Genomic DNA, 20,897 nt, shown 5'->3' on the forward strand with positions numbered 1-20,897 from the left:
CAGGCGACTAAAATTTGGAGCTGTGACGTTGGCGTTAAATTGGTTCCCGACACTGCCATGTCACGCTTCGGTCGCATGAATTTCGACAGTATTTTTAAGCAATCCATCAAAATCCGACTCAATTGCACATTCGCTAGCGAAACAGTATCCCACTCATAGAATATAGATGCTCTTTACATTCCAACATGTATCAACCGTTCCAGTGCTCTCTCTCTCTCTCTCTCTCTCTCTCTCTCTCTCTCTCTCTCTCTCTGCCTCCATCGATTTCCCCCGTTCCCAGAATTCGTGAATCGTTGTGATTTATTATGTGTTTTCGAGCATATAAACCTTGGGAATTTAACAGCGACATATCGAGTGCACAAACCGCGGTGACTCGTGTGTGACAGCTTCTTGTGTTCATCCCATTCAGCTATCTAAAATTTAATTTCTGTGCATGCATCGAAAACCTGTGAATGTGCGCCACAAATAGTGAGCGGTAACATCCACGAAAGATTAGCGCAAACTTTTTGCATCGGAATATTTGATCAGACCGTTGGAATTGGCCTTTCATTTTTTATTCTCCTACAGAAAAGTGAATTTCTATGTGCAGCTCCCCCGGAACGTTCAGTCATTTTCTTTGTCTTTTTGTTTAGGCTAGGACACTTCAAAATGCTATACAAATAAATGAAGTAAACGAGAATGGAGTACTTCGTGTTCATTCTACTCGTTTGCAAGCGTTTTTCTTGCTTGCACACAAACACATATAGTGCAACGATGTATGTGTGCCCAGTGAATTGGATGAAATAAGTGTTGCTGGTGCTATTGGAAAGCATTGACTGTATACCGAACAAATGCTTATGTAAAGTATGTACGTCACAGGAATAATACCGTACAGAAGCCAATGATGCGGACCCTTCGGTTGTGACACAATACAATGCAATCTTATTTCCAGTGTTGTGCGTTTCGAAATACTTCGCGATCGTGACGTGCAAAAAAGAAAAAAGAATTCTCAAACCTTTAAAAATGTGTAGGCTCACTTGGTCTATTGGGAGTGTTAGAGCAGCAGCATCATTGAGGATGTTAACTCAAACGGGTTGTTACCACGGAAAAAAATAATCAAAGTTCTTTTTATTAAATGGGAATAGAGAAGAGGGACGGATGAAAGTTCGGGGCTGTATTTCTTAAATTTTTCTACGATCTCGAGTAAAGTAAAAAGGGAAGAAAAAATGTTTGTTCCGATCATTGAATGAAGTGTGCGAGGAATCGTGTATATTCGATAAACACTCTAAATTCGCAAGAATAACAAATAATGCGATAAATGTAAGAAAAATAATGTTTGTATACCGTTGGCCGGCGAGGTTCGTGAGAACGCTTTTTGGTAATGTCACAAATCTCTCGGACCAAGTGGCTATGGGTGTCAAGATTGAAACGGTCTCGTGACCTCTTGACACCGACCAAGTGCCACGGTCGAGAAGAAACGGTATTCTAAATGCCAAGATAAACGAAGGGGAGCTTTCGCCATTGAGGGTAAACGACGATAAGTCTAAGAAGCGAGCTGAAAAAGTACGTGAAAGAAGAAAGTTGAGTGGATCGCGAGTGGTGGTGGTCGTTGGTGGTGGCATGTCTCACTTGAACGGTAAAAAATCGATAGCGAGTGTGCGAACAGGATTAGAGAAAGAAGCGGACAATTTGAAGGTGGACATAGACGGAGACTCGTAAGAAGCAGCAAGACACGAAGCTCTCGAAGGTCGAAGGGAAACTTTAAATCCGACCGGCGTATCTGACACGCATGTTTTGGCGTGATGACGCAGTTGAAAGAGGAAATTATTGCAAGACGATAGTACAAGGAAAAATATAATTCAGAGTATCGTTAACGAGGTCGTGAAAATAGAAGAAGACGCTGGGCGAGCGCAGCGGGAGTGCAGCACACGAGGAAATAATCGAGCAAAGTGAAAAAGGTTCGGTGATGTATCGCGAGGACGCTTGCGGCCTCGATAACCTCGGCATTACGACGAGCATGAAGAAGCATACGTCGAGTGGGTCACCTGTTCTCGAGGCTGCTATGGCACTATTCGGTATGGTATGGCTGTTACGCGTTCGATCGGAGATGCGTCGTTGCTCAAAGTGCCGTCGCGAAGAATTGCTCGTTGTTCAACAACAGAATCCTCAAAGATGCAACGAGAATGAGCAACAGTCGCGTCAACAACAGCGCCCGCATCATCAACATTCCTCGGCGTCACAAGCTACTAGCTTGATCCAGACGTCCGAGGATGGCCTCACAGTTTCTTCGGCAAATACACTGTTTACCCTGGACACACCGGGAACGGCGGGTCCAGCCGGAAGCTACTGCGAGGTTCACGGATACGTCACACCTAAAGAAGGTATTATTTATCGTCCTCCCTCTGCTCCGCTTCATATAAGCTCCTAAAAAAGTGCAGTTTCGTTTTTCGTTGGAAAACTCTGGTACATGATTATTTAAAACATTTTCATTTTTGTTTAATCAACAAAAAAGAAAGAAGTTTTCTTAAAATATCCCGACACCGATTCAGATTTTTTTTTCGAGAAAGATATGATGATTCTGATCGCATATGCGACTCGTGAATAAAATAAAATATACACGCGGAGAAAAAAAAAATTGGAAAAATTACTGACACCAGTAGTGTTGGGGTTATTCTACATCGCTCATTTTCGAGATTTTTGCCAAAAATATTGCAATTTTCAAATCAATTCCGAATTAAAATTTTTTCATTGCATTGTTCTCATAGAGGTTTCAACTGTGCTATTTTTTCCTGCGCAGTTCACCGAGGAAACAGTGTCACAGTTGAAGATAGTAAAATCGAAGAGCTCGAACACAGGGATTGATGATCTACCAAAGCGTTTGGAAATTCACCATGATACATAGTAAAATTTCGACAAGGCTAAATATAGTATTTCAATATATTTGTTTTTGTATCACACATCAATTTCCATCGAGTTCTCGTTTCATAAAAAGTCACTATGTTCGTAACAATTTATAAATGTTACGATATAAAACCCTAATCCTATGGCACCAGAGTAATTTTAACTGGAATTTTCTCTCCGCGTAAGAGTGGAATTATAAAATTTTTCGCAAATATCCATATCACCAATGAATTTTACTTTCCTATCATCGTTTTTATCAGACAAGATATCGAATTTTTAAGTTAAAAAAAATGTTCATTTACCAACGGCATGTTTTGAAAAAAAAACCCAATTTCCCTTTTTTTGAGGGGCTCTGTAAGAGTTGAGAGGTTTTCCCTTTCTAAGCATTCAGAATATTATTCACGCGCATGATCTGATCAAAGTGACGTGAAATAAAATACGTGCTCACAGGATAAGGTGAAAAAAAAAAATGAAACTTCAATTGGCTCGCCAGTCAGATTGACGAATTGAAATACTTTATTTTTAGCCAACGTAGAAATTATTTTTTGCATCTCAATACCGATAAAACAAATAATGACTGAACGAATCGAACATAAGAACCGTAATCGCAACAAATTGATTGATGGTTAAGGAAATATCCATTGATCGATCTGCCCCTCGAAGGGAAGAGGCATTGGCCTCTTTTAAGTGAGAATGCATGCTGGCATAATGTAGATCGACGACACGACGATACGCCGTATGGAAATGATAGCCCTCTCGATCTCTTCGATTCGCGATGTTCACGATCCGCGCGTTCCCGGATAAATATAACCCCAGGCTCAAGGCTCGCGGTACATGAAAGAATGAGAAAGGAATCACGCTCATGGCAGAGGGTTCTCGTCATATGCATGCAAAGCCGCGCGTCATTCAATCCACTGGTGCATTTCAACGAGCGCGAGGTACCAACCTATGCGTAATCACGAATACATCAAATTTTGCAAGGCGTATGCTTTATATCAGGAGCATAAAGTCTCGAGTATTATCGCATGAAAAGCTTTTTCCATAAAAAAAAAAAATAAAAAAAAACGCCAAAGAACACACGTTTCCGGTACAACTATAAAATTTCATTTCTCACCTGATTATCGACGATTCGAGCGCAATCGATTCGCAGGTACGATTCATTGCGGCACGGGAATCGTAACGTTCCAACGCTGAGATGAAAAAGTCATTCAACGAAATGTGGCATTACAGGGTCTCAAATATATGATCATCACAAGGTTAATCATGCTTGAACGAATAGAATAATATATATTTTCACATAAAACTGCAGATTCATCCTCTCCGAAAGCATTGCAGTTAAATGAAGAAAACTTTTCCAATAACATCAGTTGCTATTGAATCAACAATTTTTTTCTCAGCGATCGAACCGGCTTAATGATCGTCGTAAAAAAAATGTCACTGGTGACATTTGAAATATTGGGGAATCCAAGTGATTCTCCTCCGAAACAATATACAGTTCGGTATCGAAGAACTCGAAATGAGGAATGGAAAAAGCAAAGCAAATGCAATAGGCAGACGTGGGATGTATACAGTTTCAGAATCCTCTGTTTTCAGTGGTAGAATTCCGTCGCACCGCCATTAACTGTAGCGACAACTCACCGCGAGGCCCTTTACCTCTCGTCGGGTTGCACTGTCAGCCGCACAGGTTCGAGTATTTCACATTATAGTTTGTCGAACGGTCTACGGATCTCGCGTGTGGAAAAGCGCAGGACTAGCATCGACAACTAGATCCACAGTTGGGCTGTGCCACGATAGATTATATAGAGACTCGAGACTCTTGTCCTTTGACATGTTATCCAACGCGTAGAGTCGATGGCGCGAATCAAAGGGAGATGAATACAATCGTCCAGCCAACTCTTGTAGCCAAGGCGAACTTGTGCTATCGTATTTCGTATGAACGTAAGCGCGTAAACGCGATGAAAAGATAGCACGCTTTAAAAAACAAAAGAAAAACGAAAAGAGTAATAACGCAACAATTTTGTTAGAACTAGCGATTAATCATCATCGATACTTGATCGTAGGATGAAGGAACCAAACATGAAATTGAAGTACGGGCATAAAGTTAATTTGCCCATTGATTCCGTGTAGCAAACTCTGACTGAACGTTCCGCACGGCCGCGACCAGAACATTCGTCTACCAGGTTGGGGTGAGGGCAGGAAGGGAGCTACGAAATTCCACTCGAGAGGATCATCAGTTACGTGCTCTCATTGCCCCGTCAGTATGAGGACAGGAGACACGATTCTTTGGGGTCGCACGGTGCAAACGAAACTCGACTCTTCTCGTCTTGGCTCGGGACTGTAGTATTCGTGTGACGTTAGAGTCTCGATCTCGAGCGGGAACTAAAACACGTATACTAACACTGCGAAGCTCCGGGGCGCGCATCTCGATGTAGAGAATCGTCGTATCAGCGATAACTTTTCACCACGCGACCGAACGGGTCCCTCCTGCCTTGCGGCAGGTTATAACCATTTTCAGGCGATCTCCGTTCGGTCACGTCTCTCCAGCCACTGAAAATCGAATATACGTTGGTACATGAAAAACAAAAAAGGCAAACACCAACCAACGTTGGGATTATATTTCCAGAAAAAATAAATTGGCAAATCTTTTCCCATGGTGCCATCCAATCTTTATTTTCTCAAATGTACTAAGAAAACCTAAAAACCTATGAACGATACGCACGTCTGAGAGTCTTAAGGTAGTTCATACACGAAACAATTTTTCTAAGAAAGTCTTGAAGTTTACGCAGAGCTTAAGTGGGTAGTCGACTTACACGCATATCAAATTTCAAAGTCCTCGTCTTATTGGTTATTGAGATAAACGTATTTAAATATTAAGAAAAATACCCGGGGGCGTAGGGACTGTGCGTAAAAAACTGTAGTATTTTCGCCGGGGTACGAATGAAATTTCGGCTCCAGTCATGCAGTGATGAACCCCCGATTAATTAATCGCTCGTAATTTAATTCTCCGAAAAATAAATTGAAAAAATGTATTTACAATTTCGAGATGATAACTCTAACATTAATTTTAGAGTGATAATATCTTCAATTAGGAAATAAAAATCGACCCAATTTAGACACCCATAAAATACGTCCCTCGGGCATGATCCACCTTGACGCCGAGTCAGTCAAATTTTTATATCTCAACGTCATTTTCTCTACCACATTCATCGTCTTGGATGTTTGCTACTTTTCTCTGTATAGGTACTCACACCGAATTGCAAATTAGAGAGAGAGAGAAATGTTGGAGAATTACAAATGTTTTTTTTATTTTCGTTCATTTCGTCCGACTCCAACATTGCAAACTTTAGCGTCGTACAATTCGTTTAGTTTGTCCTCTTTTTATTATCTCATATTCTTGGCTCTTTACTCGCTATTTTGTTTGCATATATCTCAACTCCGCAGACATGTAAAAAAGATAAATGAATAGATCGACGCGTATCCTCGTCGTCTGAAGGCGGAAACTCTTCTCTCGGTGAAGGCTAACCTTCCTTACCGAAAGTAAATTTTCCTCTCGCTTATGCGCATATGCATTTTCCTACTATGTATCCAAGGGCAGATGATGCAAGCACGTTCGACCACCTGATTGGAATATCATCGCGTGCGAACTGAGATAACTTTGCGGAAAATGAACTGAGCGGCTAAATGGTTTCTGCACCGCAACCCTTAAACTTTGTGTATCCAATTTACACTTCCGAAAGATATACGGTTAAATGGGCATCAGAGCTCGTCATATCACGACGAGAAAAAAGTTTGTAAAGGAGTTCGGACGTCGTATGAGGGTAAAAGATTCGTATCGCCTTTTATTGGGAGTCTCTCAGTCGATTCGATATCTCAATATTTTCTATACTGTGGAATAAACGTACGCGTGGAGCTGTGACAATTTCATACCTCGTGCGATGTGCGCAAATTGATAGGAATCTGTATCGATTCACGGTATTTGTGAAATGATCTAATACGGAAACGTGAATCGCGATGAAATGTTTGTTGGAAAAGTTTATCAATGCCGATGCAATTGGAAATCTGCGAATTTCGATTCGCAACGGTTAAATACTTTTTCACAACATTGCCCTCTTCTGCGAGGCTTCTTTTGTGGACATGGACTGAAAACTTTTGGGCACGACAGGTCGAAAAAAAGTTGACCTATAATGAATCGCCCTAATATACATATATCCATATAAAAATTGGCCGCTCTGTGAAGTTTGCTCGAATAAGAAGCTCGGAGTGTCTCTCTGTCGTAGATTTTTTACTTTTTCACCTGTCGTCCCTTGACTACTCGACCTAGTTGCATCAGCAATGTGATAGTTTTACCAGCGGCAAAACTCACAAAGTGGCCAGAAGTCAAGTCAGAGCAGCCACGGCGACGGCGGCGGCTCCCCCGTAGAACGAGGAAGTGATAGCACAAGTGCTTTAAAGCTGAAAGCATGTTCGTGTTAAGGCCAGCAAGAACGATAGCGTGTTATACCGCACTCGTAAGACGACTTTATTACACGGATTCGAGCGACTTGATTTACCAAGCGTATGTATTGAGTTGCGAAAAGTGAAAAACGCACACGAGGACACGGAGGTTCAACCTACTCGAGATGATGTAATTCGATGCAATCCGGGCACATGTGATTTTGAAAATTCAAACGAGCCTGCCTCGTATTCAAAAGATAACATAATTTTATCATTTGCGTTGGGAAAAATTTTCAATTATTCACCAATTCGGATATACATAAACCCATAGAACTTCTTTTTCATTCATTTACAAATGGTCCTTCAACGACTTATTTCTTTCACAAACGATTTGCCATGTACTCGTTTTCCGTAAATGCGCATAAAGCAGTCTGAACGATTAGAAAAATGACTGAGGGTGGAATAGTGCATTCGTGACATCTTTTGAAGGATCATTCTTTGAATAATTTTAGTAATAAATCCTTTCCGAATCATTGCCGCACTGACACTTGAGAACAATGATTGACCAACTCGATTAACGCCTCCCAAATTATTGCTCATCATTACATAAATAATGTAATAATTCCATAAAGGTGTGCTCCAAATGTTCGATTCCGAGAGAATTTCTCAAACGACATTGTACGCCAGCATGATGCGAGACTCTCACATTATTCAGGTAGATGACAGTTCATAATACGAGTAGGATCGTGCAACGGTAGAGGTTGGTGCGACAGGAACCAGCAGCCTGTCCGCATACACGTATATATACAGAGGTGAGAAGGTTTATTGAACTACAATGGGTTTCCTAATGCCGGTAGAACTGGCGCTCACCATCGGTGGACTTGGAGGCTTATTGCCTCTCCACGGAATGCGTTCTCCGCTTGGACGCTTTCATTCGGTATGTTCCGTATCCAAGGTATATACATGCATGTATACCTCGTGCATTATACAATCGCCGAACCTGTACGATACTGTTCATTGGCCCTCCGATCGAGTTGAACCGATACCATTCTTCGGCCTGATATAGTTCTCTCATGGCTCTAAGCTTTCCGCACTCCGCTCTGACTAACTCCGTGCTCCTTCCTGTGTTTCTCTCTCGCTCTTACTCCCACTTGGTGTACACCGACCAACTATTAAACCGGCTCAAATGTGAAAGAGAATATCGAGTTGAGCAAAGGGATGTCGCCGCGTAGTCTATGCATGCGATGCCGTTTCAACCAAAGACGAAAACTTCCATTGTACGGTCTACAGTGAGCACAGTTCCCACCGAAACCATTGTACTATGTAGTTTCGATACGAGATATCGATAGCGGTATACATCACTGGGTTGCATAAGGCCTTAACTGAACTAACGACGTCCAGCCATTTTATCCAACGGGAAATACTCGATTTCGGATCATTCGAGTGTTGGTCCGATATGAAACAAGAAGAGTCACTATAACTTTTTTTCTAACATTATGCTTTCGAACTTTAACTCTCTCGGACCGTACATTGCTTCTACGCAACACTCGCTTCCAGGCCCCATAAAGCTGCAGCGGACAGTAAGGTCGGGGTTCCAACTGCCTAGTTCCATCAAGTAAGGTTAGATTGCATCGTAAATACTCCTAAACCAAGAGATAAACTGCCTTTAAACCGTCGAAATATCAATATGAAGCCGGTGTTTCGTGTTGAGTTGGCGCTGTGCGAATACGTACTTTTTAGTTATCGCAAAAGAATAGTGAGTACACATTTGCTTTTCGTACTCCAAACGTTACATCCTTTCAAGGGGAAGCAAATATGATGTATTTAAGGTATTAAGTGCTAAATTAATTCGTAAATTTTCCTGATTTTACTCTTCAAGTATCTGTGCTGCTGCGCGCAGCAAACATTAAAAAATCGTAAACTAGAAAGTATTTTGAGATAAAATAATGAAAGGAATAATTTTCCTTCAACGCGTGAAATAGGCCTCGGCCTGAGAGGGTTAATGCGGCTTTGGATTCTGGAGAGGAAAGAAAGGAAGGAAGCGGATAATTGCATGGAACCGTTGAGAATCCTCTCGAGCAACGATTTATTAAGAGACGTATTAAATCTTGTCCGAATTACGTAATCCGTATTTAGGAATTTCTTTGTCCGGTATTACTCACGGCGGATGTGAGTTTTTTGGCACCTGCACGACCGCTTCGGCGGGCACAACTCTGTCGAACAATGCTTTAACAAAAATCAATTGACTCAAATCTCGGTTCCATTGCGAAGAAAAAGAAGAAGAAAAAGAGTAAGCTGGACTTCGGTATTGTAAAGAGCAGTAGCAAATATAGATTGGTTCGTTGGTTGATTCGCTGGCCGTTAAATTATCGGGGATTCGTTCCAATCCATTTGAGCTCGTTTCTCTCGACCTCGAAGAAGAAAACTCTGTGAGGCTATCCGTCGGCTGCACCCGGTACTCGCGCGTCCACGCTCGATCAAGCTTCTGCGTACGTTTTCGAAGCGGTTCGCGCTGGATATTCTATCTTCGTCGAAAAATGTTGTTCATAATTCGATTTTGTAGTACGAGAATGCTTCATATCCGTAATGAAATAATATAGAAACTAGAGCAAAAGCAACTTTCAGCGATTCCGTACTTATCATCAATTATCAGTCGCAATAATCCTACTATTTAATTTCCCCATAACGATTGACGTCTCGTTTTTTCGAGGCATGAGAAAAAGAGTAATGCATCACGTTGAATAACGATAGCGAGGATGCACGGGGATTCGCACAGCGGTGACATGGTTCATGACTTTCGTTGTAAGTTGATACGATAGTAAATACTTCATGAAGTGTGCTCGTGTGCGTACAAGCGTACACAGGGTCGACAATAAGACAGAGAGGGCAAGGGATAATAAATATGAAAAGTCGTGATAAATGGTTTGTCCCGTGGTGCACACGCGGTTCTCCTTCTCTATCCCTCGCCGGATGTGGAGAGATCCGTGATATACGTAACGGGTTCATCAATTTATCTTGCGCGCTCTAATACTCTCGAGTTCGAGTTATACACACAACGGTGATGCGCGTATTTGCACGTCCTCTTCTGCCTTTTGCGATTGACAATCCGCACGAGATGAGGCCGCCTCAGGGGAGACTCAAATCCCGATACTAACGAAGAGAATCTTGCGCTAAATTATACGGTCTTAGGATTACGGAAAATGATATCCGGGAAAGGAGCAAATAATAAAACCCCTCCTCGGTCTCTCCTGCAGAGGTTTCAATTTCGCTTTGACACTGTCCTTCGCTCGGTTTCTATGAGCTCAACGTGAATGCGTTCCCTGCGCAATGTCTCGGAAAGAAGGCGACGGACAAGGAGGAAAGATTGGAGAACAAAAATGAGAGCGGGGCTCGTATGTAGTTGACCGCGATCTTGCCGCGTTTCACCTTCTTTTCCGGTTCTTATGAGCTCGATGACAAACGTATTTTAGGAATCCCGTTTAGATGCGTGTCATCCACGCAATCGTCGTAATCACTTTGCAAATCCTTGTAGCATTTCTCAATCAAAATTCATCGTGAATCACGAATTAGTCTGATTCGGAGAAAGTACCTTAATGAAATACCTGGTATTCGTACATATGTCAAAATCGTTTCAGCTCGAGTTCCCACATAAATTTTTCTAGCACAGTTGGGATTCGCTGAAGCGCTCAAAGACCCTTCTCACCGATGTTTTTCCGTCAGTCAGCTTTTTGTAAAAGCTCTTTTTCTCCGCTGGCTAAAAAATAAAAGACATAACAGACTTTGAGCATTTGCGAGGAAAAAAAAGGAATGAATAAAAAGTTCAAACCTCCTCGTAGCGCGACCCTCCGTAAATATGTAGAGTAGTAAACGTATTTCAACTGCAAACTTGAGGGCAAAACCTACACTACTTTACATGTTAAATTGTCTAGGTTGAGCCCCTTTTTATTCGCTTGCAGTTGACACATACACGAGAAGGTGGTTCGAGACGCAGTTTTTCTTTTTTTTTTCTTACCATGATCCAATACAGTCGAGGTATTCGACGTGCACACGTAACACTTTCCATCTCTCTTCCTTATGTTTTCTTTCTTCCTGTACTCTCTCGGTCTCTATGTCTCCTCGAATCCAGGATATTCGAGAGTCTGGATAGGTCACCCTTTTCTCGTAAAAACAAATGAAGTCGTAAAGCTAATGATCACCCCCTGCTTCAATCCAACTCTGTGTGAGTTAGACACGTGCTTTTATTCGTATGAATAATAAAATGCTTAAAGCTTCGTTCAGCATCACGTTTCTTACATTCCTAACGAATTCTCTTTTATGTACAACGCATATATGTACAACACATTCATATACGTATGTGCCTTGGTCTATGTTTGATATATGTTTTGACAGTAATGAAATTGGTACTGCGTATCGTATGTAAATCAAGAACCAACCGCAACCAGTGGCTTTCCTATTCAAAATTACAAAGAAAAGGCTTCGATATTTAATATTTATAACAATCTATAATGCGAAATCTCTGGGTAAAAAATTACCACCCACAATCTTCTTCGAAATGTCTGTTTTTTTTTCATAAATCCCTTTTTCATTCCCCCTCGACATTGCGCTATAAATATTTCTTGCTCGCGACTGGGGTATTTCAATTTTTTTTTGTTTCTCTTTCTCTTCTCTCTACCTCTCTCAATTCCTTTCTGCGCCATTGGGCAGCTTTGCAAAATTATTTTTACGTGTACTACACCGAGTTTATTCCACAGTGAATTAGGTTTTTTTCTTCCTCCGAAGTACCATGCCCTATCAGCGTAACACGTTTTGATCACTACCATAATTGTTGTGGAGAGAACGCTCACAAGATATACACTCTAATGCAAGCGGTACAGCACGCCTCGCAGCAAAATAAACACGACTGAGTGAGATTGGCGTAATAATCAATAGGGTCGTGCGTTAAAGCACTTGGATGTTCGAGAATTAGAACATCGATGCAACCGCGTTATGGAAATTCGAATTGGTGCTAACAACAATAATTGTTTCTCGTACACTTTCTGTGCATGTTCTTCCCGAACGGAATTTTCGATGCCAACAATAATGTTGAAATTTTCGTACATATTTTAACCCTCTCGGACCGTGCTTCTACGCGACACGCGCTTCCAGGCCCCAGAAAACTGCATCGGACAGTAAGATCGGGGTTCCAACTGCTTAGTTCCATCAAGTAAGGTTTGATTTCACCGTAAATACTCCTAAACCAAGAGATAAACTGCCTTAACCCGTCGCAATATTAACATGAAGCCGGCGTTTCGCGTTGAGTTGGCGCTGTATGAAAACGTGTGCTTCAGTTATCGCAAAATAAAAGTGAGTGCACACTTGCTTTTCGTACTCCAAACGTTACATCCTTTCAAAGGGAAGCCAGTATGATGTATTCGAGGTATTAGGTGTTAGATTAATTCGTAAATTTTCCTGATTTTACCCTCCAAGTACCTGGTGCTGCGCGCAGCAAATATTAAAAGATCGTAAACTAGAAAGTATTTTGAGATAAAATTATGAAGGGAATAATTTTCCTACAACGTGAAATAGGCCTCAGACTGAGAGGGTTAAGAATTAAAAAAAAAATTCAAAGCTCTGATCAGTAGTATACTTCGATTCGTGCTGCCACGCAACGAAGCTTTCGATTTGTTTTCGTACAAATCAATACAAATGCAGTTTCATCGAAAATTTTGCCGACTCTCCGTGCAAAAAGTTATAACACGGGAGAAACGTTATACGGTCCAAATCACTGTTCATGCAACGCCGTAATCAAGCATTGGCTCACAAACACAGCGAGAGAGCGCGCAACGATTCCGCACTGGATTAGTCATTGATGCGGCATGTGCTGTGCACTGTTTGTTTAACGATCCAAATTGAATTAATCAGCGTATGAATAGCCGAGTTATATGATAAATGCCGTTCCATGCGGTGAGAATTTTTGTTGTTCAGCTTCGTTTCTGAAGCGTACACTTTGCGTTACGTGTATTCAGCCACTATCCGACGGAACGAAAGTTATCTTTGATTTTTGAATTTCAATTTATGCAGCGAATTCTCGCTTTATTCGCTTGATATTCATCGAGCGAATATTAATCCGCACAAAAACCGGTTGATCAGGATAAAGTATCGTAAACCCTTTTCGTTTGGTGTACAGAAAAAAAAGAAATAAATTATGCGAGATAGCCTTCTAATTTTTTTGAGAGTGATAAAATTTTATTAGATTTATGATTCCATGGAGCACACTAACACTTTCTGCGATTTTTGAGAAAAAACAGGAAAATATCTAAAAGTGGCTTGAGCACTATCTAAACATTTTTTTTAAATCTGAAATTTTGACAAAATTACTTTTTTTCATGTACTAACGATTTACGTTGGAGCTATGAGAAAAAAAAATATCGATTTTTTTTGCATCGTCCTAATATACATTGAAACGATTAATCCGTCGAAGGTTGGCCCTCGAACGGTAATTAAATCGATAATATTTCGAATACCATACCGGCAATCACTTTAGCTTGAGAAAAGTTGGAAAAATTTTGATATTCCAAAGGTTGATACGTGTACAAACAGTCGAATACGAGAACATGGCAAAAGGCTTGCTTGCACAGAGAATGTTGTAATGTACAATGGTTTATGGGGGGCGGGGGGTTACTGCTGGATTTGCAAGTGGGGTATCATGGCCTGTCTTTGAAATAGGTTAAGTGTGATACAGCCAGTACTCTTCTGTTTATGGTTATCATGCGAGTTACATAACAAAGCTCTCAACATTCTCGTCATTCCGAGTCCTTGCTGAACATGCTATCATCGCGAGCAACATCTCCAGGCCTGATACACGACGCTTCACCTAAATATCAAACTACGTGGATTGTACTTGTGGATTATTCAAAATTTTTCTAAGCTCTCGATAAGTAAAAAAACAATGATTTTTGACGGGTGCTCATTTTAATTTATATTATAGCACCTGAGTCTGTAGGATTTTATTCAATATATGAACGAAATAAATAAATGAGACTTTTATTTAAAAGAGTATTTAATAATTATTCGAAAAAGACTGAGGGAAAAATCGTTTTTTTCGATACGTCCTTGTTTACTGCATAATTCGTTAATTCGGCTTGGAGTAAACGATGGAAACTTTATATTCGTGAGAAATATGAATAATAGAAACGCACCATTAAACACTATATTACTGGCGCGCATAGTGAAATTGCGTGAATAGCAGGTGGGCGCAAATCGGAATTCATCCACTTTTTCCTCGCAACTTCCCAACCCCTCCTCCTCTCTCTCGCTCTCTCCGTACATTTTCGTAATCGTAAAAGCCCACAAGAGAGAATTTCAAGTGTTTCACTTCGGGGCACCCCATACGTCGCTTTTAGCTCGGTTCTAACAAGGCGACGGCGTTGAAACAAAACGAATAAGAATGAAATGAAAATGAGAAAAACCCTGGGGAACGGTGGGGAACGAGGAGCACGAGGGTTGATTCAACGAAAAAGAGATGGAGAGCAAGGAAAACCATAAAAGAGGGACATATTTTCAGTGTTCGCACGGCCAGAAATACTGTGGCTTTTCCGAGAGGAAATTCTAGCCGCGAGAGGTTCGCGAGAAGGCAACAAAATAAAAAGCAAGCATGAGGTGACTGCATGAACATACGGATACGAACTGGAGCGTTTTTTCGTGGGGCTCTCTCCCTAGCCATCCAAACGCTCCTCCAATTAAATATCATACGTTTCGCAAAAACGTTTTCTCAGTCAAAACGTTTGTTCTGTCTTGTATTATAACTTCTGAGTCTGCGGCCCCAATGATCAGAACTTTCACACTCTTTTGGGTTATGGCGAGTCGCGGTGTAACCGACATTGGCAAAAATTTCGTAAAGTTTCAAGGACTTTTTTGTCGCAATCGTATCCGAGCATGTCCTCGGGATTTTTTCCGCTAAATAAATCGAACCGTCATTTACATTGACTTGCAAGAAAATATTTTACTTTAACGTCAGAAAATCATCATTTTCACGGAAATAAGAGCGTGGCCGTCGAGCTACAACTTCGTCTCTTGGTAATACAAGCAGGCTTCCTTCTTGCAAAGTTTCAAAACTTCCGTCGAGAGCGAGCTCACAAAATTATCTTGTAAATCGATCAAATTCTATGAAATGAGCTGTGGCCATTGGATACTGAGCTTATGCAAGCACAGAAGTAACCAGAACCTTCGCAAGGTTTCGTTGCTACAACTTCATGCCCCAAATGATCCCATACTTCATTAAAAAATGCAAGCATACAATAGGCGAAGCCCTACCGAGTTGAAGTTAACACGCTATAATGAGTTTATTGAACTTCATTATAAATAACGTATAAAACGGTGGAAAGATGAGTTGATTTTTACCAACATTATTCTTCCTATAGAAATGTTTTAGAAATGTTTTTTATTTTTTTTTTTTTTTTTGCGGTAAATGATAGTTTAAGGTCCCTTGATAACGATAAGCACAATTCCGGGACAAAATTCTGGATCATTTCATTTACAATTATGAATTTTTATGGAAAAATATTCTCAATGTAAGTGTTTATTAATTTTATTAATAATTTAGACTTGAATTTAATGAACATAAAGTAGTTGCCAACTTGACTAGTCATAGAACGGCCGAAGTACTTTAATCAAATAATTTTGAACATCATTATTTCCATTCTAAGTCTGTCTCAACACTTTTCAAGTATGGATTTTTATCCTGACTTGCGTATAGCGCCTAAAAATGTTTTATTAGTCGTTTATAATCGATTAATGGGATCGGGTGTGCTTCAAATTTTTCGTTCACACATTTTATCCAGATGATTTTGTTTTTTGTGAAAAGCACAACTCGGTGTTCCTAAAATAATTCCTTCGTTAGAAAATAGCCGAGCTTCCGAGAGGCTGGTTTCTCCAGAGGCTTGATATTTCCCTCGATCTCCGTATTGTCACGAACTGCTGTATTCGCAGAACTTTTCCACCGAGAGTAAGGTAGTAAGTGGGAAAAGAGGGAGACCAACCATGGACTAAGCATTTACGGGGGTCACCAAGAGCCTCGCTCGAGCAGCGGCAGACACTTGGGTCGCTGCGCTATCGTGTGTACATTTGTGTCTCTCGGCACTCTCGGCAGTATGGAAAGGAAATCATGAGCCAAGGCTCCGTCGTCGCTCACGCTCGCACGAGCAAAAAGGCCCTTCTCAGTTTAAACTATTGTTAATACATGAAAAGGCCTAACTTTACGAGATTCGAGTAGACTTAAACCATCTAAAATACGCCCATTTGTATTTTGATTGCGCATCGCAAGTAACCGTGCGATGCTCAATCGCTACTCCGATCGGCTCTGCTCTCCCTTTCGTATCATCATCGTTCTGGTCAGAACTATTGAAAATTGTGTTCTCCCGGTTTGTCGTCGGTGCGGGTCGGCGCAGATATTTGCAGCGACCTCTGCACTTCATAGCTCTCCATCGTCTCAAGCACACTACTCCGAACTGGATTCAGACACGGCACTTTTCGGGACACTCAATTCGGAACACAAGCCCTCTGCATAAAGTAAACGTAAATTTGAGTAAACTTAAACTCCCAATTTAAATATACATGAAATTGGGCCTGTGGGTTTTTTTTTGATCATTTTAACCTGCGACTTGTGTTCGCATCTACGTATATAAAATAGGACTAAACGAATGAAACAAAGTTTTCTCGCTGTCGCGGTGTACGGAGTGATAATCTTAGGAAAGATTAGCACGATGCTGCCTATTTGTCGCGTAACTATTTTCAGTACTTTGACGATTTTCATCTCTTCGTGCGAACAATGCGAAAAAATATTTTATGGAAAAGAAACTCTTGGGTATTTAAAATATTAGTTTTTGACGATTCGTATGTTCCTATAGACATTTAGTTTATATCCCGTCTTTCGTTGCGTTACAGATATTCAAGAGTTCTACGAGCTAACCTTATTGGATGAATCAAAATCGGTCCAACAGAAGACCGTGGAGACGATTCGCATAGCGGACAAGTGGGAAGCGAGCGATGGACCGATCACACCGACTTTCGCACAAAACGACGTAAGTCATATCTTTATATAAGCGATTCAGCGAGCAATAACTCCTGTATCGAATTTCGATCGAAAAACTATTCGTCCTATGAAAATTCAACACCGCCATCAATTACTGGCCCAAGTTTTATAAAATTATTGCGAATTTGAGTAATCATTGAGAATCGTCGTTTCGACGTCGCATGCAAATCTGTTAATAAAGACTCGAAATGATATCGCGCAGAGATATTAATGATTTGAGCAGGCAACATGTGACTGGGGGATGCTGCTGGTCGCAGCGATCGGACGATGCCCTCTCGCAACAGACCACAATTTTAATTGGTAATTGTGTCGTCATTAGTGCCATCAGCATTGTACAATATGAGCGGACACTAACTTATTAATGTTTACATACGTAATAGGTGCTGGGTCAATAGGTGAATAAAATCTCGAGGGCATAGTTAGTCGTGATAAATGTTATCATTGCTGCTACATTTACTCTTGTTACGAGACTTGTTCACATGTCACGGTATTACACACGATACTTTGCCAATTGAATTATTATTTCCATGGAGGAAATAAGCCTCTGCAATTTACGACGCACATAAGGCATCGCGCGCGAAAGATTCGTAAAAATCAATACAACTTCCGAATTGAATCCGAAGAATTTACGGCAATTATATTTTAATTGAAATAGCGCAAAAGACGGTGAAAATCGAAGAGTGTCATTCATAAAAGTTATAAAAGTATATAAATTATTCGAAAATTTGTGCTTCGGGCTTTTCCATGAGTTCCACCAGGAGACTCAAAAAGATAGTCGTGAAAAAACAACTTTCTTAATGAAAAATCGTTTTTGTCGGTATATCAGGTGAAATATACGGTGTAAACGTACAACATCAATTTGCCGTCCAGCCCCGCGAAGAGATAAGACGAGGGGCATGAAAAATAACTGGCACTCGTAAGTAGCGGTGGGGCGACGGAGCTCGGGACGCTACCACGAATTCTTTGCTTCTGTGTGAAGCGAGAAAGTACGAAATTTTCCATCAACCTGAGCTACTGAAATATTCTGCAGATTGTGGCATCTTTGTTGCTTTATAAATATATCCGATATATCATATAATTCGAATCGCGCGAGAGAATCACCGCACGGAAGAGCTCTAATCATCGTAGAGCTGAAATGATCTAAAAAACCTTCCAATAATTCCAGAAATTCTTCAATTTCGCTCCCTGCCGAATTTGCAATTCGTAGTTTTTCAACCTGCACCGAGATACTTCGTGAAATAAAAAATTAGTGAATTACAAATGTTTTTTTCCTTCATTTCGTTGGACTCCAACGTCGCAAACTTCAGCATCGTCAATAACCGACTAATTAAGTGTACAAATATACATACGTATTTGTGTATAGAAATAGGAAAAAATGGGCAAAGCAGAACACTCCCCTCCCCCATCTCTGAAAAAGTAGAATTGTTGTTTCGATGGAACAGTATATTTGTTAGCAAATTTTGTTAATTTTCGCACTCGTGATTACCCTCGTCCGCTACTTATACGTCGGTGCACCCTGTTTTTTTTTTATTATTCTCTATTTTGTTGCTGCATTATTGTGGCAGGTAACCCGAGTCATTGCACCACTCGAGAGGACACGTTCTACAAACTTCTGTACATCACGAAGTTGAAGTTTGCAACGTTGGAGTTCAACGAAATGAACGAAAAAAAGATTTATGATTAATTGTTTTTTTATTTCACGAATTATTGATGTGGCTTAAAAAATGACGAACTGGAAATTCGGCAGGGAAGAAAATTGGAGATTTACTGAAATTATTTGAGAGTTTTTTTAGATCATTTCGTTGGACTCCAACGTTGGAAACGTCAGCGTCATTGTACATCACAATTTTTCAATTTGCAGCTTCGACTGTAACCCTCAGGATTGAACAGTTCTTGTCAACTTAAGTTATGAATGTGACAGGTATATTCAAGTACAATGATTTCTTGTCCGTACCACCGTACGATAATTTATGTAAAACAATGCAATTTATTTATTCATTCGTATTGATTTATTCAACGCTAAACTCGGATAGACTAGTGAAACTATACTGTTATCGATTGAGGTTGTGTTCAATTTCACCAAACATCGGTAATGCATTGACTCGATGCTATTTATGAGATTCAATGCTCATTGGGAAAATATCATAAATTGTGATGAATTGCGGTATATTGAACCAATAACACGCAGAAACCCATTACCGTGTTTCTCGGTTGTTTCATTCGAGTATCACTGATTGATATTGTACCGAGAACTCAGTTGGTCGAACAATTTTGCGGAATTCGAATGTATAATTTGCAAAAAAAGCAGGAAATCGCTCATCGTGCCTACATTTTTTGCCACAACTTATCGACAGTTCACGAGACGCATTAGATGCCAAAAAAAGTGGTCATCGAAAGATACAAATTCAATTTGCTTCAATTTAAAGCATGTCCGGCTTTGCCGGCACCCTTTTGCGTCGTGAAACGTTCGGCTTTTTCAGACCGATCGTTTTATTCATTCGGAACGAAACTCTGGAAGAATTGGAATAAAAAAATGTCAAAGCCAAATAAGGATCGCTGTATATAAACGTCTGTGGAACAATTTTTTCATTCTCATTTTTCTCAGAGGTTACTCGAACAAAAAACTTTTCTTGGCGCGTAACTGCGATGACAAAAGACTCGCGATTTCAACGAGAAGGTAAAGAGAAAATGGGGAATGAAAAGTTTTTAGTTTGATGAAAGTTTGTCGAACGGTGCCGGCCGATCGTGCCACTTCGCTGTCGATATTTTCTTATCTTCGACTGCAAAATGGAGTGATTCGTAATACCCTGCTACGGTCCAATAATTTGTCGCTTCTCACTCCAGCTCAACCGCGAAGCCGCTTCTTTTCGGGATTCGATGCAGCTCGTCAATATCTTCGGAAGCTATTCCCATATATAGAAACTCATTTGCAGGGGTGAAAACAGCGTAGAAGGAATTTTGAAAAAGTGATCAACCGATCAATTTTCGCGTGAGTTTTGTTCGTGCAAGCGAAGCTCCGCCGATCGAGTTGGTTAAATAGAAAATTAAGTAGAGAAATGAAAGAATTACAAAAACAACTCGTTTTGAAAACTGTAGAAAAATAAATGGACGCACAGAATGGAGCAACAAAAGTAGATTTATATCCTCGGATGAGCCCATCCCCTGGCCGACCTCAATCTTGATCGAGGAGTAAAATCGAGCCAACATACACGTCCGTTTCGTTTCTTCCGGCCATTTCTTTCCAATTCGGTTTTCCCTTCAACCGAGAGCCAGCCAAACTCACTCGGCTTTACCAGTTTCTGTTGGCTGGCTGGAAATGCGAGGACGGGGAGTGAGCTAGACGGGGCTATAGATTTTCGCATTTGGGTAAACACGTCCGATCGTGTGGCACATGCCGGCACATGCACTCTCGGCAGAAGTGGAAAGAGGCAAAATCGGGATTTTCGCACGCGCTATCGTAACTACTGAATCAGCTGCATTCCGCCCAAGAGGGTTACAACGGGGGCTTTACGTC

At 40.8% G+C, this 20,897-nt stretch overlaps 1 protein-coding gene across 18 annotated transcripts in view; it reads left to right on the plus strand.

The window, feature by feature from the left end:
* dlg1 (discs large 1) overlaps positions 1 to 20,897 on the plus strand; it is a 284,731-nt gene that overhangs the window by 114,612 nt on the left and 149,222 nt on the right. For 13 of the 18 annotated variants that reach the window (XM_043416401.1, XM_043416403.1, XM_043416412.1 and 10 more), the window contains exons 1-2: positions 1,931 to 2,360; positions 17,236 to 17,372. In XM_043416401.1, coding sequence (XP_043272336.1) covers positions 1,946 to 2,360; positions 17,236 to 17,372 — 552 coding nt within the window. In that variant the 5' untranslated portion in view covers positions 1,931 to 1,945. Of the gene's footprint in view, positions 1 to 1,930; positions 2,361 to 17,235; positions 17,373 to 20,897 lie in introns of those variants that run through there. The other 5 variants (XM_043416416.1, XM_043416419.1, XM_043416413.1 and 2 more) reach the window with 1 other exon arrangement.

Source organism: Venturia canescens, chromosome 4 (genome assembly GCF_019457755.1).
Source record: "Venturia canescens isolate UGA chromosome 4, ASM1945775v1, whole genome shotgun sequence".
Lineage (NCBI taxonomy): Eukaryota > Metazoa > Arthropoda > Insecta > Hymenoptera > Ichneumonidae > Venturia > Venturia canescens.